The sequence below is a fragment of the Antennarius striatus genome, chromosome 3, assembly GCF_040054535.1.
Source record: "Antennarius striatus isolate MH-2024 chromosome 3, ASM4005453v1, whole genome shotgun sequence".
Lineage (NCBI taxonomy): Eukaryota > Metazoa > Chordata > Actinopteri > Lophiiformes > Antennariidae > Antennarius > Antennarius striatus.
The window spans coordinates 28,435,133-28,462,367 of record NC_090778.1 but is presented as its reverse complement, the minus strand read 5'-3'; the positions used below and the strand labels follow the sequence as shown (position 1 = coordinate 28,462,367).

At 50.7% G+C, this 27,235-nt stretch overlaps 1 protein-coding gene across 1 annotated transcript; it reads left to right on the top strand.

Annotated features, from left to right (window-relative positions):
• The first annotated feature begins 22,334 nt into the window (after positions 1 to 22,334).
• On the top strand, positions 22,335 to 26,565 carry fzd10 (frizzled class receptor 10). Its single transcript, XM_068311867.1, has one exon. It carries the CDS (start codon positions 22,468 to 22,470, stop codon positions 24,214 to 24,216), a length of 1,749 nt encoding a protein of 582 aa, XP_068167968.1. The 5' UTR covers positions 22,335 to 22,467; the 3' UTR covers positions 24,217 to 26,565.
• Positions 26,566 to 27,235: the final 670 nt, after the last annotated feature.

The window sequence follows — 27,235 nt, the reverse complement described above, 5'->3', positions numbered from 1 at the left end:
ATAAGTTTTATCCTTTCTTCAATTTTTTATCCAGGGAAACCTTTTTCCTGGGAATCTGCAGAAACATTTTGGGGCTAGAAATGTTTTGGGGTTTTTTTTCCTTTTGAGCAGACTGCTCCTTTAATTAGAACAAGAAGTGTGAGTTGAAGCGACAGCTGAACGTCGAGTACCGGAGGCGTGCCGCCGGAAGGAAATGACCTCTTTACTCACCTGAGGAGACGCACGTGTGATTTAGCGTCATGCTAACGCGTGACCTTGGCCTGCAGAGAAAACAGGCGGCGGCGAACCCGTCCACAACGCGTTCTGAACACTTAAACGACGCGGCGGCGACTCGGGATATGAGACCGGGGACGTTTGACGTGGATTGATGTTTGCGGCGGCGATGAGGAGGAGACAGCGCGGCCATAAACGGGTGATGGATGCGAGCGCCACGAGGAAGGGAATGTGTTTGGGATGTACATCATCCTTCTGTCTGACGGCCGGCATCGGATGCTGTCGGATGCTGTCGGATGCAGCCGCGCTGCGTTTAGCCTCACACGACGCGTCGATGTTCCCGCCCGCCTTTTTCATGGCGCTCTCAGGAAGTGAACGCGCTCATTTGCATAGATTTCACATTGTTGCAGAAGTTTGAATGTAGCTGCGATTTTTATGTGTGTGTGTGTGTGTGTGGGGGGGGGGTTCCTACATGACTTGTAGGTGTTTTAATCCGCTTCAGGAGTTTTACGGTGGTCGTGCCGCTGATTGATCGCTCCTGCTTGATGATAACGTTAATTGTCGGAGGTATTAATCCGTCACCAGAACCCGCTCCACCCGGGAAGTTTCCCTGTGGAACGCCCCACCCCCACCCCGAAACAAACTTTGTAATGGAGCTCACCTCCAGGGGAGCCTGGCGCCCCCTGCTGGTAGGAGGACAGCGGATAGTAGTGGCCAAAGTCGATAAAGACACTAAATTCACTTGTTAGCTTCACAGAAAAACAGTTTATAAAGGATTAATTTTGCATCTTTAGGAGCTAACGGTGACGCTGTCGTCTGATTGGTTCTTTTGTGATCACCTTCAGAGGAAATAAAATTCTGCTGGCTGTGTTTGATTCACAGAACCTTCAGCTCACCAGGGTCACCAGAGCGCCATTCAGACCCGCTGGAGTGTTTACCGGAGGCTGAATTAAAAATCAGATGAAATCCGGTTGAAAAGATAAAATAAATGAAAGGAGCCAGTGAATAGAGAGGGAAACGGTCCGGATGCTGCAGTAAACAGGACGTTTAATGACCGGATTAAATGAGCTGCAGGTTTGTTCCTCACAGGTTCTGGGATTAAACCCGTCCTAAACCCGACTCGACCAGGAGCGTCTGAGTCACACATGACGGAACAAACACCGATATAAACGTCTGTCGTGAACGAGGAGCGTGAAATCCGACGAGCGTGACGACGCCCACTCCCGCCGGGGGGAGTCAAACGTCGTCGTCGTAAAAACCTTGTCGGCACGCACCGCCCACCGCCGCCATGCCGTCTCCAGGGAGACGTCTTCCGCCGGCGAACCTCAAAGCGTTCAGTCAAACTCCAGCGGTCCAAAGACGAGACCAGGAGGAACACCAGCGGGGCGGGTGCGGTCTAGTTCCTGGGTCCCAGAGGTGAGAAGTGCCTTCAGGTAGAAGACTGAGGCTGTTAGCGTAGCACAATGAAGATGCAGGCATGTGGAATCATGGGAGAAAATCTCAGGAAACATTTACGGATGAGGTGAAGTACAGATTAGATTGGGTCGGGCTCCATTCCAACTTGTTTTTTAGGACTTTTTCAGGACAAGCCCCACCCGACGGGGTCAGTCCTGATGGTTCCGTCACGCCATCGGCTTCCTAATCCGGCCCAATCTGGACCAGCAATGGCGTCCACGTCGGGGTTGAGAGCATCTGAGGGGGAATTGGACCTAATCTCCGCTGTCGTTCCCCCGCCGTCCTACACGTGTAATCCGCCGCCCGGGGGGGGGGGTGCGGCGCCGAGGTGAGGACACGACGAGGGCTGTCATCTCCGTCCCGGCCGCCGGCGTTGCCAACATCCCCGTAATCCCCCGGTGTAATCCCACCGGCACCGGGAGTAGTCAAGCTGGGGGGGGGCTCTCCCGCCTCCCCGGTTAGCGCCGTTAGCGTTAGCAGCATCCACTTTACATGGAAATTGAGTCTCACGCTTGATTGGAGGCCGAACTGACGTTGACACATGTAGACGCGGATCACACTGAACACGACGCCGACCTTATAAGGAGGCGTGATGTCATCGCCGCAGCTGTGCGAAGCAGATGGCGTCAGCTGGGCAGGAAGCAGATGTTAGCGCGCCGCTTCTCGTTCTCACATCGCTCCGTTCTGCTAACGAGGACGCTCCGACGTCTCCGGGAGACGAATGGTTTCCTCCTGGAGGCTCCGACTCCACCATTATCCCGCAAATAGTGACATAAAACAACAAACGGGGGCCGCCGTTAAAGCCGGAAGATGATTGGTCGTTCACAGAATCACATCCTTCAGTGATCGTCTCATCAGATCCCAGGTTCATTATTTCTGCAGGTCGCGGAGGAAACAAATCCGTCCGTTTAAAAAATGGCAGCTAGAGGGCGCTGTAGGAGTCTGACATCTCACCTCCATGAAGCTCCCATCATACCCGGCGGTTCTGGGGGCGGAGCATCTCTCTAGGCGTGTTTTACCTTTATCAAACCTCGAAGGAGGCGACGGTAACAACGCCAGAAAAACATGCTAGCATGTAGCTGTGTGACGACATATTGTCGTCAGCCCTCCCCTCTCCTTTAAGCACCGCCTCCTGTCCTCTAGGCTCCGCCCCCCGACGCCGGTGAAGCGGACAAACGGCGGAGCGGGGTTGTGTTTTACGGCCGCCGGTGGGCGATCGCTCTTGAGCTCCGGCGCCGGAGGTCGGATGAGGCGACTCTTATTTCAGGCTCCGTCAAGCCGAGAGGCGTCGACCCGAATGTGTGTTTGAAGGAGGCGGGGCCACGGCGAGGAGGAGGAGGGTGAACCAGGAATAGATGATGAAGCGGTGTCCGTAATCAAACGTGTGAACCGAAGGGCGCTGATGGCGGTTATTTAAGAGCAAGGACGGTTAAGAACGACGCCGGGGGTGTGCCCCCCCCCCACCCCCCCCAGAGCGCTCCATAAACGCTGCCCAGAGGAGCGGCGCGTCTGATGAGGGTGGAGAAGAGGTCAGCGCGAGTGCGTTTCGACACCCCATCGCTTGAACATTAAGGTCGCCAGGTGGACCTCGGTGGAATCAGATTGTCAAGGTTGAGTGGTGTCGAGGGGGGGGGGGCGTTCAATAAAACATGAGAGCAATCTTCTCCCCGGGAGGAAAAGTGCGGCTCAGGTTCCCACAGATTTCCCTGTGAGGCCGAAGCGCGGCGGCCGCTCGTTCGCCGTCGGTCGGACGGCGTTTCCAGGAATGAGACCCCACCGCTGACGAGGCTTATCTCCACACAAGAAAAGGAACGCGGCCCAAACGATTTGGGGTCGGCCCCCGGCTCCACTCCCCGCCTCATTAGCCCCCGGGATTGGATCGCTTATCTCACACGTAGAGGCCGGAGTCGCTCACCTTTTGTGAGTGGAAAGGTCGTGTTTTTTTCTCCGGTCTCCGGGTGTAACGGCTGCGTCCCGAGTTTGTTCCGTCGATGGAAACCCGTCGGATGCGGGGCGTGAAATGAGGAGCCGGACGATAAGCTCCTCGCTCGGGGGAACGCCGTCGGGATGAATCTCCTCCGACGGGATTCTGGGAGTCGGTTGAGTGCAGCGAACGCCACGCGACGCGTTCGCAAACACAGACGCTATGTGGGCGGAGCTAGCGAGGGGAAGTCGACATCTGCGGAACGTGTTCACTTCCCTTTTTTGGTGATTGAGCGCCAGCTTCCAGGAATTACCTGGGCCCGAAGATTAACGCTAACATTCTCGTCCCACATCCAGAGGGCGCTTTAGGGAAAGGCCAACGAGTCGATGTCAGAGCTGAACTTTAATTTATGTACATTTCTTCACAACAGCGTGAAACGGCGGCTGAGCAGCCAGTCGGCCGTGATATTAGATTTTCTTCCTCGCAGTGGAGGATGAAGATGAGGAGGAGGAGGAGGAGGCGGGGAGTTTGAAGGCGGCGTGGGAGGCGTGTCCATCAGCATCTGAGTGGACAGACACGACATGTATGTAATCACGTCATGTCAAACAGCTGATTAGCTGAAACGTCTAAATATCCCGTCCGGCGAGGCAAGGCGGTGCTGCCACCTAGTGGTCAGAGGCGGAAGTGGGTTTTATTCTGCTGAGGAGGAGGAGGACAGTTGTTTGTACCAGAGGTGTTTTTTTTTTAATCATTTATTGATAGATGATCGGATGCGTCGTCCTGCAGGGCAAGAACCCAACCGTGTCCCATTAATAATTGATAATCAATTATGTTTTACAGTTTGGACGTAACCTTTTAAAACTCAAATCACGCCAACTTTTCCCAGTAAAACATTTTTTATTGTCGTATTTCATTTAAATCACCGGTTTGATCTTTTAAAGGTGGTCCGAGTCGTTTTAATGGTCCAAACTAATTTTCTCTAATTTGCTGTCATTGAACTGAAAGTAATCAAACACAGAATTGATCGATGATTATGTTTGGTTTGATTTCAGTTCATTATAAACACTGAAAGGTTCGCCTGGAACGAACCAGACGGTCAGAACCAGACGGTCAGAACCAGACGGTCAGAACCACGCGCCCAAACTGACCACTTCCTGTTTACGGTCAGGTGACATTTCCGGCTGTAGCCTGTAAGCTAAAGGCGTTAGCTCACACCTGTCTGATGTCACCCAACCACCAGGTGTGTCTGTTGGGCTCGTCTCACCTGTGTGTGCTAATGCTGTTAGCATCAAGGCTACGCTACGTAACATCTTCACAAAATGAGGCGGGGCCTGTGAGCTAAAGGAGGCGTGTCCTCCTGCAGACACGTAGCTTTAACGTCGACGAAAGGACGCTAACGAAGGGAGATGAAGCGACAACGAGACGCTGGAAAGTGTTTCCATCAGGGTGGGGGGTGTGGAGTGGGGTGTGGGGGGTTCCTTCCCACCATCCAGGTGATTTATCTCCAGGTCGTAGACATGGCCAGAGAATCAGCAGGTCAATTTGGCTCTGGTGCAGGAGGAGTTGTCTGATTGATGGAGGGAGGACCAACCACAACCCCCACCTTCATCAGGGCTCCTGCTATGGCCAATTAATCCGGAGAACACAGGGAGGTGGGGGGGGGGGGTGTTAAGACGCCATCTTTGACCTGAGACTGCCCCCTGGAGGTTAAGGCACCAAATCCTTGTCCTTCTGGACCTGCTGTTGATGCAGAGACTCACCACTAGGTGGCAGTATGGGACAACCGTTCTCTGGACTACAGCCGCTTAAAATCCTTATTTTTATTTGTTTATTACTTATTCTAGTTCCAAACATTACAGTTAGACAGAAAAACATGTTTGTTTGTTTCTCTGTTCTAACATAAATCCTTTTAATTTGTCAGGTTATTAAACCCACAGAACTCCATCAATCAAGGATCAAACTATCAATCAATACAGAAAAATAACATCTGACACAAGTTAGGACATTAACTTTGTTCACAACGTTTTTGTCAAAATGCGCTGAACTACTGCATTGTGGGAAATATTGTTTTGGTCACAACACACTTAACATATTTATTTTTAGACACTCTGACCTTTAATGCTCTTGTGGGCCACATAAAATGATGTAGAGGGCCACATTTGGCCCCTGGGCCTTGAGTTTGACAGATGTGATCCAACCTATGGCCTCTCTTCAGCTGCACTCCCTGGTCTGTCCAGCAGGTGGCGGCAGAGAGCCGTCCTAGCAGGAAACTGAGCGATTCCAGACTCCCCCCACCCCTTCACCTGCATCTGACCCCCCCCCCCCTCTGCTGCACACACCTTGTCAGCAGGTCGGCCCTTATCTCCGCCCGCCTGAACCGCGCCGTTGAGACACACTTGACCTTGTCATTATCTTGTATCTGCTTTTGTTTCCACTCTGTCTCCCTTTTGTGTTTCCTGACTTTCCCCTTCCACACTATTTGAACAGAGATAAGAGCAGAGTCTGTGTACACACACACATACACACACACACACACACACACACACACACACACACACACACACACACACACACACACACTCCTTTATCCTTCGCTCTGCTTTGTTTATGAAAGAAGCCTTTTGTTTGCGAGCGGCGGAGGTTCTGACCGTGACCTTTGAGGCGGACTGACATGTTCAAGTCAACACTAAGTCTTCTTCATCCTCTCATTTGATATCAAGAGGAAGGACGCAGGATCGCACTTTTATTCCGAGTACAAAGCATATTTAATGTTGCATTCGGATTCCACTTCCTGTGAAGTGTTAGAATAAAGAAGTGGGACGTGGAGGAAGGCAGGAAGTGGAGGAAGGCAGGTCCAAACCATTGTGTTCATGACGACGGCGCCTTGCAGGTGCGTTTGGTTTGTTCAGCTTTATTTACCCGGGGTTGTAAAGGAATAAAGGAGGAGAGGGCACTAAACGCCTGGGGGAGGACGGGGACCGCTTTGTGTTCCTGAAGCCGACGCCTTACGTAAAGATCAGATGCGTTCCGGAGTCGTTCCTGCAGCCTTCAGCTTACAACGGGAGAAGTTAGCTGTTAGCTTAGCGGGTCACGGCTAGCCTAGCGTGTGTGAAAGTCCCAGTCTGACATGGCTGCACAAAGATATAAGAATGCTATCAGCTATCGAGGGTTAGCTCACCTGTAGTGAACCTGGCAGTAGCTGAGTGTAAAAATAAGGAGGTCAGAAGTGTGCTTTGACTAAAACTACATTTCTTTATTCTCTTGGATAGTTTGATCCTTGATTGATGGAGGTCTCTGGGTTTAATAACCTGACAAATGAAAAGGATTTATGTTAGAACAGAGAAACAAACAAACATGTTTTTTCTGTCTAACTGTAATGTTTGGAACTAGAATCAGTCAGAAATTCAGTTATTTAACATTAAGGAGTAGTTACATTTAGTTACATTACACTGAGTTACATTTAGTTACATTTATTAGTTACATTAAGGAGTAGTTACATTTAGTTACATTACACTGAGTTACATTTAGTTACATTTATTAGTTACATTAAGGAGTAGTTACATTTAGTTACATTACACTGAGTTACATTTAGTTACATTTATTAGTTACATTAAGGAGTAGTTACATTTAGTTACATTACACTGAGTTACATTTAGTTACATTTATTAGTTACATTAAGGAGTAGTTACATTTAGTTACATTTAGTTACATTTATTAGTTACATCTGGCCCTTCCATGACAGCCATTATGCTGACGTGGTCTTCAGTGGAAATGACTTGGACCCCCCTGGTTTACAGGAAGTTTCGGTCCCATTCTATTTATTTCCTCCCCGTTACACCGAACCAAAACAGGGGGGAACCGAAGGTTCTGCCTGGAACTGGGAGACACAGTCATGTTTCACAGTCGCTTTTGGAATTACAATACGCATATGCTGCCCATAAAGCAGGCCTGGACGTATCCGTCCATCAAACGGCGCGCTGACAGCGAGGAGAGATGCTCGCCTTTGATGCTAATGCTAAGAGCATAATTTATGTAAGACGTTTGAATGGCTTTTGGAGAAAGAATAGATTAAAGGAAGTTTCGGGGGCTGGAGGAGTCAGAAAAGTGCCTGCAAAGCAGTGTTTTTAAAACTCCAGGGGACACAGGGGGGGTTGATGGGCGGGGCAGGTGCAAACGCCGATTAGCTGGAGCCGTTAGTTGCGCTAACCAAACAGCGGTGCCAATCACGACCGTCCCTCGAGTTTTCCTCTTTTCTGTAAATATGAAAGACCTTGTCCCGACAGCGACTTCAAACGTGGCTCCATACCAGGCCGAGCCCCCCCCCCACATCAAACCCCGGCTGACAAAAGCAGCTCTAGGTGCGATAACGAGACGCACAACTGCTTTCAACTGTGTGTGACGCGTGACATCCTCTGGTGGCAACGCGTTGACACCAGAGGAGACGGCCGGACACCCAGACGACCCATCCACCACCACCACCACCACCCCCCAGCACCAGGACACCAGCCCACGGAGGAAGTGTCAATGTCCTGACTGCCATGTGTCAACATTAAGAGCTTCTCACACACACACACACACACAAACACACACACACACACACACACACACACACACACAGAGTCGTAAACACACACAAAACACACAACCGACTCATTACCCCCACCCCGCTAAAAAAAAGTTGGTCTTTGAAAATAAAAAAGATCACATGACCCTCTGTCACACGGTGGGAATGAGCACGCGCCATGCGAGGTTGTAACGGCATCACCATGACAACGGGAACAGAGGCGTTAGATGAGTTTTGACCAGTTTCAGTCACAAGAGGAAATGCCTCCACGGAGACCCTCCAGTGATTGGATGAGACACAAACTCAGATTTATTTTTTTTTAAAAGTGTCTGAATGAGGAAAAGAAGAAAAAACTGTTAGCATTTAGCTTAGCATGAAAATGATGAAAATGAAAAAACAACAATAACCGCTAAACTGAAAGTCCCTAGCTAGCAGCACCAACTAGACACAAACGTTGGTGTGACATCACGAGGACACTGCTAATAAAGTTAATACAAACTGGGTTCACCTTTATTATTATAGTTAGAATAAAACAGGTTAATGCTGGTCGGATCGTTTCATTTCGTTGGATTTATCCTCCACACTTTAGGAGGAGGAGGAAGAGGAGGAGGAGGAAGAGGAGGAGGCCGCGCTGCTGCCTTGTGACGGACTCTCTGGTATTTTTGGCGTTGCTCTAATTCCACCTGCAGATAAGATCCTCTGTGAGGACCAGCGTTAGCATCCGTCCACCGTTCACTCACGCCGTAACACGACCGGACAGGTGGATTGGTCATGTGACTCGCCTCCATTTTGTTTGTTTTTTTAAAAATTCATCCCATTCCTCTCACTTCTCAAATAGTTTGCTAGCAGCCCGAGGGCGTGGGCCGTCCTGTTTTCTATTAGCTGGGAGCTCGCAGCGCCTCGCTCGCCGCCGGAGAGGGAGGCCGGTATTGTTTTCATGACAGAGATCAATGGGTGGCTGAATGCGCTTTAATTCTGCAGGAGCTCCTCTCCCAGGCTAATAAATGCAAGCCTCCCTGCTGACTGGGCTGTCGTGCTGAGCCCAGCGGGGGGGCCGGCCTTTTTGTGTTCCTGTGCCCAAATTATGGAACCATCAATACCCTCCCTGGAACCAGTCAATAGAAGCCGCTTTGTGGATGAGGGGAGAGCAACTTCAAGGCTAATCAAAAAAAAAAAAAAAAAAGCTCCGACACATTTACCAAATAAGATCGGGATCAAAACGCGGATATATTATGCATTCAGAAAAACAATCCAGAATCGCTCGTGCAACAGATAACCGGGCGTGTCTGTCGGATGTAGCCCAACGCGTATTTGCGATCAGATCGACGTGAACGCGTTGTAATTGCGCTGTGAGCGTGAAGAGTCGTTTTTTTTTCGTGAGAGCGGAGGTAACGGTTTCGACCGGCGGCGGCGGCGGCGACGCTGCTCAAGTATTATCAAAGAATTTCAGCTCGCGTTGGAGAAATATTATCCTTCTCCGATTTTTTTTTTTTCCCTGAAATACGACTTTGTTTGCGTCGTGACACACTTGTTGCGCACGAACACGTTTCGGAGCATCAAGTGAATTATTGAATATCCGCCTTCCAAACGCTTGTAAAACTCCGTCCCCCAACTTTTTTCTTCCTTTCTTTTTTTTTTTTATTTCTTATTTTTGTTAGCTTCTCCGACATCAACTTGTCTCCGGATTTTCAAACAGCTTGAAAAAATACGCGTTTCCCCCCGGCTGGCGAGCGCGCTCCTCAGATGTGCCACCTTGCAGCGTGGCGGTGGCGGTGCAGGAACGGGATCATTCAGATATGCTAATGGATCAGCGGGGGGGCTGCGAGCGCGGCTTACCCCCCCCGCTCTAAGAGACAGCTGCCTTCTCCTTCTCTCTTTTTTTTTTTTTTTTAATTTTCTGGCCGCGCCCCTTCTCCCAGCCCCGCCTCTCCTTCCCGCTCTGCATCCTGGGAAATTAATAGCCGTTAAATATCTGCTAATTAGACCGATAGCGACGTTAGCCCGGTGCGCGTAAACCCATGAGGCTAGCATCGCCGCGGCGTAATGATATCATCCTCCACAAGCGGATGCACATAATAGCCTCGGTGCCCGCCGGGGCCCTCCCCTCGGTGAAGCGGCCCTCTGTGCGAGCCGTTGGCCCCCGGTCCCACACTCTGGCGGGGGCGATCCATTCTCTGCAGCCAGAGTCATGCTGCGCAGGAATCCTGGGTGATTGGGTTTCTTTCAGGGGCCTTATAGTCGGTCATAAATCGGGGGTGGGGGGGGATCCTGCCCGGCCCCTCGCTACTCGCCCCTAACCCCGGCTCCAGCTGGCAGGGGACGATTGTTGGAGGGCCGAGGTCACGGAGGGGTCGCTCTGTGTGGCGCTTCTTAACTCTCCTTGCCTGATTTTTTTTTCCTCCCATGCCCCCCCCCCCCCAAACCACCACCCCCGTTTCTGTGTCCCCCGGCGGAGGTTGCTAGGGGTTGGTATTTGCTTTTTAAGACCGTGTTGTAATTACAGAGAAGCGCTCCTCCGCTCGCCGCTCTGGATTTTTTATCACCAGTGATTGGTGGTAAGAAGCTCTACCAGGGCCATCTTACCCCCCACGCCCCCCCCCCCAGCATGCTTTTGTGTTGACCCCTCCCTGGGTGTCTCCTAACCTACCAGAAGTAGGAGCAGGGTGGTCAGGGTGGACGTCACCTGCAGACAGGAAGTTGTGATGTAAAACTATAAGCCCCGCCCCCCATCTTTAGCAAGGGTGGGGGGGCCATGGGGACTCGTTTTAAAAAATAACAACTGTCTCATCGTAGTTACGGAAGTAACAGACGTAGAAACGTGACGCTTTTTAAAATATCTGTGTGCAGGTTTTCAAAATAAAGTTTCACATTTCAACATAAAAGTACGACGTACGTTTATTCCATTTACGGTATAATGTACGATTGGCGTCACGCGGGCCGGGCAGGGACGCGCAAAGGGCCGGATGTGGCCCCAACCATTTGCCCCCACCCACACCCCCCCTCCGTTTTGCCCCTCCCCCTCCGTATGCCCCCCCCCTGGAGGAGCGTTTGTTTGCTGTTTTAGGAGCGCTGCACCACAGAGACGGCCCCCCCCTAACATCTGGGACCATAAACCCACATCAAAACGGGGCAGCGAAACAATGACAACAATCATGTGGAGGGGGAGGAGTCAGCTCAGGACACGCCCAGGAGCCGTCGGGGTCGTAACGGCGTGGCGGAACCGTGTAGACGCCGGCTGGAACCCGACCTTTGAACCCGACGGCGTGAGGAAACGTCTGAAGCGAAATCCGACACCCTTCAAAGCCGCCGCCCCCGACATATCACAAACACGCATCCGAGGCATCGCCACGGAGACCGGCTCGGGTTCCACGCGTGTGGAAAGGCGCCACAAACTGAGCGTTGCTCCCTGTGAAACGGGACCCAGCCTGGGAGGGGCCATTGTTCTATTTCGGTTCTGTGTGGCGTGCTGGCTCGCCGCTTCGCCGTCCCGACTTCTGACGAACGGCATCTGCACCGCTTCCTCCCACGAGGCCGCGGGAACAAACCAGTGGAGCCGCTTCAGATAAACAGGATGCCAGTCATTGTGGCCCCCGCCGCTTGAAGCGGGTCCCCCGGTACGCCACCAGAACCCCGTTAATCGCTTTAATGGCTGGACTCATCGGGTGCCAGGGAGGGGAGATGAGTGGGCTGGCCGGGCGCGGCCCATGTGACTCTGTAGAGGCGGGGCTTACTCCTAGCTGTAGATGCTGTGGAACCGGATCGTCTGGGTTCTGCTCCAGAAGCTGGTGTCCAATCAGAACCTGAATCGGAACCACAATCAGAACCAGAATCTGAATCTGTACCTGAATTAGAACCAGTATCAGAACCAGAATCTGAACCTGAATCTGAACCAAAATCAGAACCTGAATCCGAACCAAAATCAGAACCAGAATCTGAATCTGTACCTGAATTAGAACCATAATCTGAACCAGTATCAGAACCAGTGTCAGAACCAGAATCAGAACCTGAATCTGAACCAAAATCAGAACCAGAATCAGAACCTGAATCAGAACCAGTATCAGAACCAGAATCCTCTTCACTGGCCCTGCTTGTGCACACGTGCGCGTGACGGCCGATGAACCTGCTAACCAAGAGGTGCTAACGGAACATCCTCACCCTGACAGGCCGGTCACGCTTTCAGAACTGGGGAGGGTCAGCGTGCTCCATAGCTGGAGGACGGGGGGGGCAAAGGTGTCTGTCGTGACCAGGGGAGGAGCTGGAGGTCGTAAGTGGGCGGAGCAACAACACGGTCGTGTCAACTGGGGTCTGTGTCCTCTTTCCCCCCTGCTAGCTGGTTTGAAGCACGCCGGCTAACGGTCACGCATCAACAGCAGCAAACGTCCAACGCATTTGGAATATTTGCCCCCACCCCCACCCCCCCACCACGACAAACAGACAGGTTAAAACACAACCTGCTAGCATCAATGCTAACAGCTGTCAGGTAGAGACGTGTGCTGCTAGTAAAAATATCCTGTTTCAGTGGCTGGATATCAAATCAGATAAATCATGCATTAAAGTCACAGGTGTGTGTGTGTGTGGGGGGGGGGCAACCAGTACTTTTCCAGTATTATTTTTCCCCCGAGGCAAAAAAACTCACAGCCAGGAATTTAGAGCCTGGATACTTTTTCCATGTATTTGACGTATAATTGAGAACGACGTAAACCAAGTCATACCTGTATTTACGTAGCATAATTAATTAATAATTATAATATATATAATAATATATAATATATAATAATTATATATAATATTTAACAATATAATAATATATAGTAATAATATAATATATATAATAATAATAAATAATAATTATAATATTCTGAACTTCACTTTGAATCTATCCAACTGATCCGTGAGCACAGTGCTAGCTAGCATCGTGCGGATTGTTTTTAGGGTGTTAAGCAAATTGTGACGGCATTAAGGAACGTTTTATTTGCCCAAAAGCATGACGATGAACGTTTGGTTGTTTATTACCTAATGACACCTGAGGCTAATCAAGAAAACGAATATGAAGTTCCCACATATTTCATTTCATATTCGTTGCTCCAGTCGAGTGTTTTCCTGAAGCCAAACGCCGCGGGCCGTGAACGCGTCTCAGACGACACATTCTTGTCGACTCTTTGTTTAAATGACATCATAACGACTCAAAACGCAAACAAAGCGCCGCGCCGAGCTCCAGGCCACGAATGTCTCCGAGCTTAAGAGCTTAAACCCGGCCTAAGTTTGTCACGCCCAGTGTGGCGACGCCCCCCCACCCCCACCCAGGGGCGTCCAGGGTGCGTTGGCTTCTCGTCACAGCCTGCACCCATAGAACTCTTTATCATAAAGCCTCCACATCAAGACCAGAGGCGGCGGCGGTCTGCGTGTTTGCGTGCGCGTGATGAACGCGTATTGTTTCTTGCGTTGTTTAATCGTAGGAAAAACAGCCCCTCCCCAAAGATAACCGCCCCGTCGACTTTGGAGATAAACCCGAAGCGTATCAGACACCATGTGTGAAACTCGCACATCAAACGGCTCAGAAAAGGATGTTTTTTGACAGACGGGCGGCGCCGTCTTTTGACAGCGTCGGGTATCTCGCAGGTCCGCGGTGGCGTTCCATCGCTCCAGTGGCGCTGACGTGGAGTCGCTCGGCGGGTTAGTTTGATATCCATGTCTGGGACACCCCGTGAACACCAAACGTGTCGGAGTCAAACAGCCATCGCACTTGTTCAGAGGAGGCAGGGGGGGCCGTGGGGGGACGCCCAGAGGCGCATTCCAGAACTGGGTTAGCAGCGGCGGCGGCGCCACGACGGCAACGGCTGGAATTTAAAGGAAAACAACAAGATGGCGTCGACGCGTAAAGCTTTACGATTGGATTTCAGGTCACGGACGAAACCGATCCGACGGCGTTGAGTCGGTTCGCACAGAACCGAGTGTAGAGAGAGTGTGTTAACGTTAGCAATGCGCTAGCACCGCGCTAACAGCAATGATGAAGCTCCAGCAGCTAAAGTAACCAAAGGCACTCTGCTAGCATCCATCATGTTATCAATGCTAACGATGATAACATTGTGTATCCCCTTTGACTCGGCTGGGTGGTTGACCTCTGACCTCACCAGACGTCGGGTACCAATGCCGAAACACGAGTGGGTGAACACATGAGTGAAACTCAAGGCCCAGGGGCCAAATGTGGCCCTCCACATCATTTTTTGTGGCCTTAAAGAGCATAAAAATAAACAGGTCAAAGCCTGCTTTGACTACAAATAAAATAAAATTTTAAAAAATAAATTAAATAAATAATTTGCAAGTAATAAATAATTAAAAAAGATTTTTAAAAAAAAAGATTTTTAAAAAAAAATCCTAACCCTAAACTAACCCAACCGAAGGGTAGTACTTCCTACCGAAACAGACCGCTAGCCGGATCATGTGATGGCGGCGGCGGCGGAGTGAGAATGACATGTTATTTAGCGCTGTTTTGATATTTGAGCCTCAGGAATGCCTGCAGACACGCTGATCCCTCACAGATGAGGTAAGACCGCCCACAGCTATGAAACAATATCTGAAGCAGATTAAGACGCCTTCCTCCCCTCCATTCAGGCTCCTCTCGGCTCGCCCAGGTGTTGCGCCTCACGACAGAAAAGGTGACGGCGGCGTTAAAGATGTGCGAAGGCGCCGTTGCGTGTTTGTGCCCGACAGATGCTACATTGGGTTCCTCCGCAGCTCCAGATCCGGCGTTGGCGGCGTTACATCAGAAACAGTCTGATTGTTCCAGCTTGCCTTCGTACCTGCTCAGGTTTCACGGCGAGGCGCGTCAATCCGGCGGCGGACTTCAAACGAATCCTCTGCCTGCACCTTCACACCTCGCCGACAACCTGCAAGCGCGAGTACGGCGACGGCAAATTACGCGTAATTACGGTGATTTGAGGCCGACGTAACAAAGACGTCTTGTTTGCCGCGATGTTATTGTTGGAGCGTCGACGTTCAAAGCGACGTCTAATTAACGCTGACGTCTTCTCAACCTGCGGACGACAAAAACGGGTTCTTAGGAAAGTAGATCCCGGTTTGTAAAAGCAGCGTTCCCGCGCTCGCTTTTCATCCGCGCCATCTTTATTCCCGTCTGTGTCTTAACGCAAAACCAAGTCGACCGACAGCGGAAAGTTACCCGATCACTTAGATGTCTGGCGCTCTCTGAAACGCACTTATCCCTGATCATTTTGACAGTTTTTCTGTCTGTATCGATAGTCATTTCCTTCCTCCCCGGGTCTCCGGCGCCGAGCGCCGAGCGGTCCCACGGAGCGCCGGCAACGGAGGAAATCAATGGAGGAAATATCGCTGCAGGCTCACACATTTTTATCTCGCTTTGAAGGAGTCAGCTTTAATTTAGCTTTGATCTCGATTCGCTGCTTTTGGGAGAGTTTTGGCTTCACATTCAACCGAGAGGAAGAACGCTTCCACCAGAGCTTCCTGACAAAAGCCCCTTTCAGCCGAGGCGCGGCGCTTCATCGGCCGTCACGAGGAGGAAGGATATCGCGATGAAGACGGCGAATGCTACAGGACGCCGCCAAACCAGCCGCTCTTCATCCTGAAGGGGTGAAGCGTCTGACTTCTGGACCTTCTGTTCCTGATCGGGCATTTATCAGAGGATTCTCTGGGGTCAGAGGTCACGAGACTGAGAGAATCTTGTTCTACGCTCAAACAGCTAATCTACTCTCCTTTTTTTTTTTTTTTGCTAATTTAAAGCTAATGTCCAAATACTTCGATGTCTTTTACGTTCACATCAATGCATCCACCAGGGGGCGCTGAAGAGTCAAAGGTTCAACGACAAAAAATATGGCGACGTTGACGACAACACAAATACATCCAAACATGAGAAAGGAGAGATTTTCAAAAATTTTCTCATTTCTTCGTTGTTTTCTTTTTACATTTTTACCTACATCGCCCCCACAGAATTTATGGTGGTATTGCACGTCCAAAAAACAGGCGCAAATGTGTAAAAAGAAGACCGCAGAGCGCCGGCCTCCTTAACACAACCCTTAATCGGACCCTTGAGGCTACATCTGCATTTTACCCCCCAGTTACCCGCCTCAGAGAGACCCTCCTTTATTTATTCCAGTCAGGGAGGATTTACAGCCCCGCAGAGCAAACGTTGGACAATGTTGGTCGGGGGCCGCGATGAAGAGATCGTCGGTGTCAGGGGCGGCCCAGCGCCGTTCCAACGGGTCGACGGGACGCACAGCTGGCGCCGTTCTCACACATCATCACAGCCGACGGCGTTATGACGGCGTCGCCTACGCTCTGCTGAAGACGTGGTCCTTCCCCCGGCCGCTCTGAGGAGGGGACTTGTTTGGGAATTTGTTTCTCTTTTCTAAAGAAGAGACAAAAGGGGGACAGGATAAATGACCGGGCAGAGAAAAGACCAGCGCCGTGCTGGGCAGAAAGGGAAGGCTCTAATCTAATTTGGTCAGGGTTGAGGGTGTGTGTGTGTGTGTGTGTGTGCACGTCTCGTGCACGTGCACGGCTGCGGTGCACAGTGTGAGGGACTGTGGGAATGGGACAGGAGGGCCGGACTGCTGAATGGAGCCTCCGGAGCCAGAACCAGTGGGGAGTCTCCCCAGACGCGCTGATTCCAGGCCGGCCACTCAAAGAGGGATTAGACCAGAGAAGGCCTTCCTGATTAGCGATTCACACTCAAGTGCCCCCACGAGGATGCTGGGTAATCACATTGCCACCGGCGTCCTTCACCAATAAAACGTTCTGACTTCCTCTGGTTTCGCCTGAGAGCCGGCGTTCGGCTCTGATGCGACGTTCAAGAAAGAGAAACCGGAGATGAAACTGTTCTAGCCGCTAAGCTCCTCCCCCTCCCCTTCCTCCTCCTCATCCTCCTCCTCATCCTCCTCGCTTTACAGTTGAAGACCGCCACACGAGAGTATGATGTAAGAACTCTGATATTTCTGAGCCGACTCGGTCCAGATGTGAGCGAACAAACGCCGCCCGGGCGCCGTCGGCTGCGGGGGCGGCTGACGGCTTCTAATCGACTCTCTAAACACTTGAGAGGTTACGGCGAGGCGGGCGACGCCCGCTTATCAACCACAACACACAATGAGCGAGGTCGGAGGGTTAACCTTCAGCTAATGGGCTCATAATAACGGCAGCGAGACAAAGTGGAGCAAAGCGGGAAGAGGAGTGAAATTAGTCCTCATTAATAAGACGCTTTATTGAACTGTTTCAGCCGTGTGAGCAAAAGAAGATCGCAGACTTTGATGTTGACGCCGCTCTTCAATAATTAATTGCTCGTCTGTGCGTTTTCCTCAAATCGTCTGACCCGGCGCGGATCTGCTGCTCCTATTAAAGCGCTTCAAACGGGACAGAAAAATACCACGTGTAATATTAACGCCTTTAAACCGCGAGAAGACAAAACAACGCGGAGCGGAAGACGTGTTGGTTCAAATTAGGGAAATCATCCACTGACAGAACGGAGAGGTTTTTTAAAACGCTGGAGATCCTGACATCCGTATGAACCCCGAAGCCCCGCCTCTTTGTTGAGGCTGGCACAGGCTCCGCCCCTTCACAGGTGAGAGAACGGATGGGCGGACCCCATCCATCTAATACCTGTGACTCCCCTTGGAGGACAGGTGTCCTCACCTTGAACGGGGGAGTGCTAACCGCTGACTGATAACCGCTAACCGCTAACGCCTCGCTGCAGGTGTGACTAAATCAAAGTAATCCTGCTTGAGAGTAATAAGTTACTTTTACTGATCTGAGACGGCGAAACCTCACCTGTTTGGACGCGTCTGGTTGGTTTTTCATCTTTAAAGAACAGAGGAGTAGCTAATAACCTATAATCAATCAATCACTGCCCCGTTCTCCATCAGGAAAACACCTGAAGTAAATATTTCATTCCCTCCTGAACTTTTCTTTTAAATGTTTTCTTTCTAATTTCCCTTCCAGCTTCCTGCTCTGAAGTTTTTTTGGCTCCAACTTAAAGAAAATCAGTGACGGCACTGATAAATAGGATCATCCAGCGCTAAACGGCGTCCGATTGGGATGGGGGGGTTGGGGGGGGGACAATGCGGACAAATAGTCTCACCTCCAGCTGAGTGTGTTGTTTCTTCTCATTGTGCCGACTGAAAGGGAAGAGGAGGGCCTCGGTTAAGAAGATTATAGCCCTACCCCACCCGTACGTTTAATCAACATGCCCTTTCAGCGCCGCCAACAATGCCCGACACGTCTGAAACGTCCCCCCGTTTCTCCCGTAGCATACCTCACATGTTGGGACGGCGTGCCGCGTCGCAACCAATCACGATTCAGAGCGACGGCGTTTCCCCATTGGCATCAGGTTCGGAAAAGTCCCTCATGGTGCTAGCATTTGTGGCTAATTTCAAGTAAAATGCTTCAGCTTCAGCTTCAGCTTCACTGATCAAGATTCCCTGAAGAGCCCAGAACAGCTTTGCTTCCTCGCCCTCCGCTTCTTTCATCCGTGGTTAAATATGTAAATAAAATGTCTAAAGTCATTCTTCAAAGGGGAACAAAAGGAAAAAAGGGGGCTGAGGGAAAAGACAGCCATAAAATTCCTGCGATTCTCCATAACATTAGCCGGGGGGGGGGGCCCAGCTTCCAGCCGGAGCCGAGCAGCAGGGGAGCCCGCTCCGCTCCATAGAATCACACATCGCAAATCCCACACACAAAAAAATAAAATATCTTTTCAGTCTCACCCATCAAAGGACCCCCCCCCCCACCTCACACACCATCACCCCCCCACCCCCCTTTATTAGTTACAGAATTATCTCACAGTTGCTGATTTTTCAGAGATGGAGCGGCGCTGCTTTTCTCCTTCACACGGCTACGGTTGCACAGATGAGATAAAGTTTGTGCATGTGTGTGTGTGTGTGTGTGTGTGTGTGTGTGTCACATGCATGTGTGTATGAACTGAGGAAGGAGAGTAGGGGTGGGGGGGGGGGTTGTGGACGAGAAAAGAAATGATAAAAGGGAGAGTGGTCGCTGCAGAGGCTACAGATGCTAAAGACTGAACACGCTTCTGTTCTCCTGCGTTTCAAAGCCATGCCATCAAAACGGGCAGAAACAGCGGTGAAAGAGGGAGGCGGAACAAAAGCCACCGATTACAACCGACCGCTCGACGCTCTCCTCATTAGCCCGTGTGACAGTATCATCATGTCGGCCTCATTACACCAAAGGCAGCGATCATAAGGACGGATGTTTGCTTTAAATTGTGCCAGGCTGCTTCCCGGCTCTGATATTCGTCTTCACATTAAAGCTGAAGTCGCTTTTTGTTCCTCTTTTGCTGTAATGAAAGTCTAGTGGGGGGGCGGGGTAGGGGGGGGGGCGTGTCGGTACGTCTCTGGCGGGAAGCTAGCGTGATTTCCGGGTTCGAATGCACGCGAATGATCATTTTATGGCTTTAGAAGTCAACAGTAAATGTGATTGACTTCGACAATTTGAATTAATTTGTCGTCAGTTTTCAACGTCTTGGAAACCGTTAGCTACAGCGGCTAACGTTAGCGCTCGACCACCCCTTAGCTAACGTGATGAGACGCCTGTAGCATCTTTCAGTCTCTCTTTTAATGAGATGCTATTAGAGGTGATTTTAAGGTGTAATGGTTTTTTTGTAGGATAGGTGGCGCCATCGCCTGGCAGCCAGAAGGTTGTGGGTTCGAGTCCTTTCTGGGCGGGGTTTGATCAGTTAAAAACCGCCTGTAGGTGTGTGTGTGTGTGTGTGTGTGTGTTTGTTGGTGTTGCATCCAGGGTGTTTCCCACCAATCAGGCGCTGGCGTTGCATTCGGGGTGTTCCCCACCTCCCGCTCTGGTGAGCTGGGATAGACTCCAGCAACCCCCGTGACCCGCCTGAAGTTGTTTCGTCTCCTCTACAAGAGAATGGGCGCGTGGAAGATGTTTTGCAGCGATGTTAGCTAGGAAGTGGCTAATGTCAACCCAGGAACTACTTGTTTATGACACCGTCTACTCGCTGGACCCACGTCAGGTTATGACACGCCCGCTATGTGTACCACTTGTTTTACTTTATTAAGCGAATAAAAGCCCAGCCATCCATTCGTTGTCTAAATCACTTACCCTGTCGGATCTCGTTCTTTACCACGTGTTGGCGGATGGATACCACATCAGTGAGACCGGATCTCGTTCTTTACCACGTGTTGGCGGATGGATACCATATCAGTGAGACCGGATCTCGTTCTCGTTGGTGGAGTAAAGACGTAGCTCGTGTGTTCCCCTGACTTTTGCTTTTCTTTTCATTCTTTATCATTGTTGACGTAACTTATATGTAATTAGTTATACACAGGTAAAGTCTGCGTTTCTATTGGTTAATTATTTTTTTTTAATTTAGTGGGTTTGGGGCTTTTAAACGGCTGGAATGGATTAAACTCATATTTCCAGGTTCGACTGTTATATAGATTTGAATGTTTTTAATGATTTTCAATATTTTAATGTTTTTAATGTGATTTGAGACGCCACAGACAGACGACATGAGGTGCAGCAAAGGTCGCCAGCTGGCATCAAACTGGTGACGTGATGACGGCGGTGAAGCCATGTGGCGTCCGGGTGACGGCGAACAAGGCGCTCCAAACCGACAGTGACTCTAAAGTAAATGTGTGTGTGTTGGTGACGCGGTTCCCATCAGCCATCTGGCGCCGTGACGGTTCATCCAGACATCCAGATTGTTCATTTTTTGTTACACGTTCAGCGTCGATCCAAACATGCAGTCATTTCCATCACCTTTTGTTTTTCAGGTGTGCTGTTGGAGGGCGGGGTCACTTTTGGGTGAACAGGAAGTCATCAGCGGCTGCGATGGAGGTACCTGACAGACCGGTTCGCTCTGACGCGTTACTTCGGGGTAGGTTTAAGGAAGATCGAGTTTTTCACACATGAATCCTGGAAATTTTTAGGCGTAAACATTGAACTTTACTCCACTGGAGGAAGTTAGTGCTTTCAATCAAGATGTTCACAGGTGAAAGAAGGAGGAGGAGCGGAAACTCCTACCTGATCAATCACCAATGAATCAAAAACATTGATCTGAGTGAAAAGAGATTTATTGATGAGATAACGCTCTCTTTACACGTGTAGTGCCACCTGATTGGCTGAAGTTTACTCCGATCATGTGGAATCAGTGGTGATTGGTTCTGGTTCTGGTCCAGATCTATTAAAACCAGTGACTCTGAACCTGCGTTATATCATCAACCGATAGGGGGCAGTGTCCAATCTGTGTTATTATTATTATTATTATTATTATTATTGTTATTATTATTATTATTAGTATTATTACTATTGTTATTATACTATTATCATATTATTGATCCAGATATTTTTCTACCGCCATGATGTATAATTTGATCAGAAACTGATGAAACTTTTTGTGGACACCAACGTGACTAAGTTCGTCTCTTTTCGGTTGAAGCGGACCGAAAGGTTCTGGAAATGAATCCCCAAACATAAAAACAGGTTCGTCAGTCTTTAACCTCCCGGTTGATCAGAGGTTGGGTCCAAACCGTCTGCGCCGCGCAGTGAAATCCGACCGGACCGGTGCGCCTCGGAGCCACATTGCGCAACATTAGTCAGAAAAAATGTTCTTAAACGCGTCTGAGCGCCGCTGCGGTCCAAGTTTGCGGTGGAACCCGAACAGGAGGAGGAAGTTCTCTGCGAGGCTGGAGGAGGGCTGCAGTGAACAAGCTGTTCCGCACGATTTGGAAATAATCCGCGTGTCAGTGTCATCTTTCTTATGCAAAGTAGCGTCTTTGAAGGCGGATCTCTTGGCAGGTTAGACCGGGTCGGAGCTCCGAGCGGCTCAGACGGAGCGCTGCCGCCGAACGCATCACTGCCCGCCCGCGGGAGGAGCGTAATCCCGCATTTGTGGGACATGTTTTAACCTCAGAGGATTTTTACCGGGTTTCCTCTCGGTGCCGGACGCGCAGCGCGTAAAGACGTTTGTTTTTCTTGTTTTCCCAACTTGAGCCGGGGAACCGAAATCGCGCAGCTCCACGGACGGACGCTCCGGAAAAGTGTCGCGGGAGGCGGGCAGCGCGTTGGAGACGCGTTCGGAGCGGATCGGAACGCACAATCCTCGTGTGGGCTGGAGCGCACGGGAGCATGGACCGGAACGCACGACGAAACCTTTTCTCCCCGTTACCGGATTTATGTTTTCACTCAACTCCCCACGCCTGAAATGAGGCCCCGCTCCGAGTAGGAGTGCGAGTCCGACACCCGGTCCTTCCTCTTGGATTTGAATGAAAGAATCTTGCCTCGTCTTCCTCCCGTGAAGCCAGAGGGGAGAATGAGTCCCCCCGTTCAGCCGAGCCTCCTGTGCGCCCTGCTGGTGCTGTGGAGCGGCGGGGGCGCCATCAGCTCCATAGACCCGGACTGGTCCGGGGAGGGGAGATGCCAGCAGATCAACATCCCCCAGTGTAAAGACATCGGCTACAACATGACCCGGATGCCCAACCTCATGGGCCACGACGACCAGAAGGAGGCGGCCATCAAGCTGCAGGAGTTCGCCACGCTGATCCAGTTCGGATGCCACAACCACCTCAAGTTCTTCCTGTGCTCCCTCTACGCCCCCATGTGCACGGAGCAGGTGTCCAACCCCATCCCGGCGTGCCGGGTCATGTGCGAGCAGGTCAAGCTGAAGTGCTCCCCCATCCTGGAGCAGTTCAACTTCCCCTGGCCCGAGTCCCTGGACTGCTCGCGGCTGCCCACCAAGAACGACCCCAACAACCTCTGCATGGAGGCGCCCAACAACGGCTCGGACGAGCCCCCCAAGGTGTCCCACACCCAGCCGCCGGACTTCAGGCCTCAGCGGCCCCCGAGCGGGCAGGACGCGCTCCTGAAGGACGGCGGCGCCAAGCGGGCCTGCACCAATCCGGGCAAGTTCCACTTTGTGGAGAAGAGCGAGTCGTGCGCCCCGAAATGCTACCCCAAGGTGGACGTGTACTGGAGCCAGGGGGACAAGCAGTTCTCGCTGGTGTGGATGGCCGTCTGGTCCATCCTCTGCTTCGTCTCCAGCGCCTTCACCGTCCTCACCTTCCTCATCGACCCGCAGAGGTTCAAGTACCCGGAGCGGCCCATCATCTTCCTGTCCATGTCCTACTGCGTCTACTCCGTGGGCTACCTCATCCGGCTGTTCGTGGGCGCCGACCGGATCGCCTGCGACAGAGACAACGGCGTCCAGTATGTCATCCAGGAGGGGCTGGAGAGCACCGGCTGCACCATCGTCTTCCTCATCTTGTATTACTTCGGCATGGCCAGCTCCCTCTGGTGGGTCATCCTGACCCTCACCTGGTTCCTGGCCGCGGGGAAGAAGTGGGGTCACGAGGCCATCGAGGCCAACAGCAGCTACTTCCACCTGGCGGCGTGGGCCATCCCAGCGGTGAAGACCATCATGATCCTGGTGATGAGGAAGGTGGCGGGCGACGAGCTGACGGGCGTGTGCTACGTGGGCAGCATGGACGTCAAGGCCCTGACGGGGTTCGTGCTCATCCCCCTGTCCTGCTACCTGATCATCGGCACGTCCTTCCTGCTGTCCGGGTTCGTGGCGCTCTTCCACATCCGCAAGATCATGAAAACGGAGGGCGAGAACACGGACAAGCTGGAGAAGCTGATGGTCCGCATCGGGGTGTTCTCCGTCCTCTACACCGTGCCGGCCACCTGCGTCATCGCCTGCTACTTCTACGAGCGGCTCAACATGGACTACTGGCACGTCCTGGCGGAGGAACGCAAGTGCGCGGACGGCGGCGGGCCCGAGTCGGACGAGTGCGTCATGAAGGCGTCCATCCCCGCCGTGGAGATCTTCATGCTGAAGGTGTTCATGCTGCTGGTGGTGGGCATCACCAGCGGCATGTGGATCTGGACCTCCAAGACGCTGCAGTCGTGGCAGAACGTGTTCAGCAGGAAGCTGAAGAAGAGGACGAGGAGGAAGGCCGCCAGCGTGTTCACCAGCAGCAGGTCCTACATCAAACCTCACCCCTCCCTCAAAGGGCACGGCGCTAAGTATGAACCGACACGGCCGCCCCCGACATGTGTTTGAGATGGACCCCCCCACCTCACACACACACACACACGTAAAGGGGACTTTTTAAAATCATGACGATAAACTTTTTTGGGATTTTCAACATGGCCTCCTATCGAGGAACGTGATTGGGAAGAAGTGTTATTGTTCCCAAGACACAAAGAGTGGAATAAACCATTTGGACGTGGACGGGGGTGTCTTGAATGATGTGCAATAAATGACAGGAAGGGACACTCGTCCCGTTAAGGACAGACTGGAGACCCCAGAGACACACATGAGTGTTGTGTTGGAGGCTTTTTTTTAATGGAAATCCAGGCAAACATGTTTGAACTGGAGCGAGAGCAGCTGACGACGACGGCCCATTGTCAGGCAAATCCACGCCATAAATTAATCAAGCAAAAACTTATTTGTACGCAGTCGAGTTCTTTCTTTTTTTTTTTGTCTTTGCTGTTTTATAACGCGAGGGAACGTTTGTATATATTTCTTAAAATGTCAGATTTTATAGAAAAATGAATAAAAAACGTTCTAGTTTTAAACGTCCGTGACGGCGGTTTGTTGTTGTTCTTCTCGTCGAAAAGAACGGCTAAGCTTCGGTTTGTGAGTCTCATTCGATGTTTATTATTAAGAATAACTTTAAAAATGATGGTCTGGAACATCAAATGGGCTCATTAATGTTTTACACACCGGAAAAAAAAAAGATTTAACATCTAAAAAAAAAAGGATTTAATGAGTCAACAAGACTAAAGATGGGCATCTCCACTCTGCTTTTAAAACGCCATTCTTCCCCACACGTAAAAATACGATTTTGCACTCAGATATTAATTGTTAAACGGTAATAAGGAAGCTTTTGTCTTTAGTTTTATGTGAGGTCAAAGAATAGAAGAGTGTGATGACGTTCTTAAATCTGTAAATTCAAGGTGATGATGTAATCAAACGGCTGAATTTGCGGCTGGACGCTGCTGATCAACACGTCCCTTTGCGGAACCCTTTGTGTGGCTGAAGTGGATCTACAACTTTCCTTCCCTCCTCCTCCTCGTCATCCTCCTCGTCCTCGCTGCGCTGCGTGTGTCGGTGCGTATCAATGAAGGGGTTATACGATAATCCAGCTCTCATTCAGGACGGGATTAGACCGTTTGAAGGGTTCCACTTTGAAAAGACGATCGCTTCAAACCAGAAATACTAAATATCTGTCATCTGTTATCGTGGCCACGTTTCTAAAGACACAGCTGTCGCTCCGTATTGACTGAGGCGGCTTGAGCAAACCCAACCCGTTGTGCGGCGTCCTGGGTTGTCGGGCGTTGAACCATCCCTGACACTCAACAGCTCCGAGACACGCAAGTCTAGTCTTGAATCCCGTCCGCTGTTGAATGGAAACGTGCAACAACCCAAAGAAACGCTATTGATTGATCGGTAAGCAGAACAAGCAGGAAGTTTTCAATTGAGCATGTGCAAAAAGAAGCACTTTTTGGACTTTTATCTGCCAGCTTTGAGAGCTGTGAGAGCTCTCTCTGGTCTAATAAAGTTTCAGAAGTGTAGTAATGCTTTATTTCCCGGAGGGCATTCAAGTTCCAGCGTCACACCGGCCCGTTTTAACAGTCAAAAGCACATGATTCACTACCTTTATGTGGCTGAATCAAAGTCAGCCAGTGTCTATTGATACTCAGAGTTGCGAAAAGGTGTGAGCTCTTCTGAGAGCTTCAACAGAGGCCACCTGGATAACAGCCCCCGAGGTGTCTGGGAAGGCTGTAAATATAAATGACAGTTACCACCCCCCTCCGGGCCTTCTTCAGCCAGGCACTCCTCTTCTTCTCCCGGCTTCAAAGGGAAAAATCCTGCTCAGAGCAAGGGCAAAGTATTTCTAGCAAGAAAGTTTTTTTCTTCTTCTTCTTTTTTTTTTAGAAATCACACTCGGCTTCTAGATTTTAAAGAGTATAGATCTTCTCGCCGGATCACAGGCTCTCTAAGCAGAGTCAAACGTCTTCTGGCGCGGCGCCGCTGATCATTCTTTGTGATGTCTTGTGAGGCGAAAGCAGGGGGTGGGGTGGGGGGAATCCCGCCACATGTGACTCGAGCTGATGAATCTCAGACGATCTGTAAACTCCACCCGGACGGATGTCGTCACCCGGCGCTCATCCGCTTCCTGCTGCTCCGTGACGGGGCGGAGGAAGCGGATCTGACGGCATCTCCATCTTTTAACGCTAGCAGTGACGTGATTAGAAGCAGGGGCGTGTCCAGGGGGAGGGGCTCAGGTCAGTTTAACCAGTTTATCTGAATTGTTTTGTTCGTATGTGGCTTAAAGTTGAAGTTAAACTTTATTGATTGTTAATGTGATTGTTATTATCACAGCAGAAAAAATAAGATGTAATATATAAGGGAAAGTAAAAAATAAAAGAGGAAATAACCAACCAAAAAATAAAATGAATGTAAATAAATCTCATGTATGTTTATTATAATTATTATTATTATTATTATTACTAATAAATTATGACAGTTCAATGATGCACAAAAGAGTTTTAACCACTAATGTGATGCTTCCGGTCGTTTCCAGAGCAACACTGTAAACAAATAACAAGTGCATTATGGGTCTTCCCTCCCCCAGATTGGAGGCCTTTTCATCTGAGTTAGCCGCTAACTGTTGCTAGCTGCTAAAATTTGATATTTCATGAAAACCGTTCTGGACACGCCCCTCAGCGTCCACCTTCCATGTTGCTGCGTGAGGTAGAGGAGGGGCCTTCGTCTCGACTTTGTCCGCTGCTTTTGCGAGCAGTGGTGAATTTGTGTGACATAAATCATCTGGTGGGAATGATTGGCGGCTGAGGCGGCGACGCCCACTGGCGGCGACGCCAACGTCTTCACCCCCAGCTGCTCCAGCAGCACCTGTTTACCAGTTGGGGCCTGTCGGCTCGGCGTCCACGACTCACGCGTGACGCACAACATACGCACCAAAGAGTGTTCTAGGGGGGGCAGGGGGGGGTCCTGCAACACGCACCCGACCTGTTCCGGTTCTCTCATTCGACAGCTGCTCTGATAGAAGCTC

Bases quoted from the DNA above. Each gene is read 5' to 3' on its own strand.
- fzd10 (XM_068311867.1), top strand. From the start codon at position 22,468: ATGAGTCCCCCCGTTCAGCCGAGCCTCCTGTGCGCCCTGCTGGTGCTG.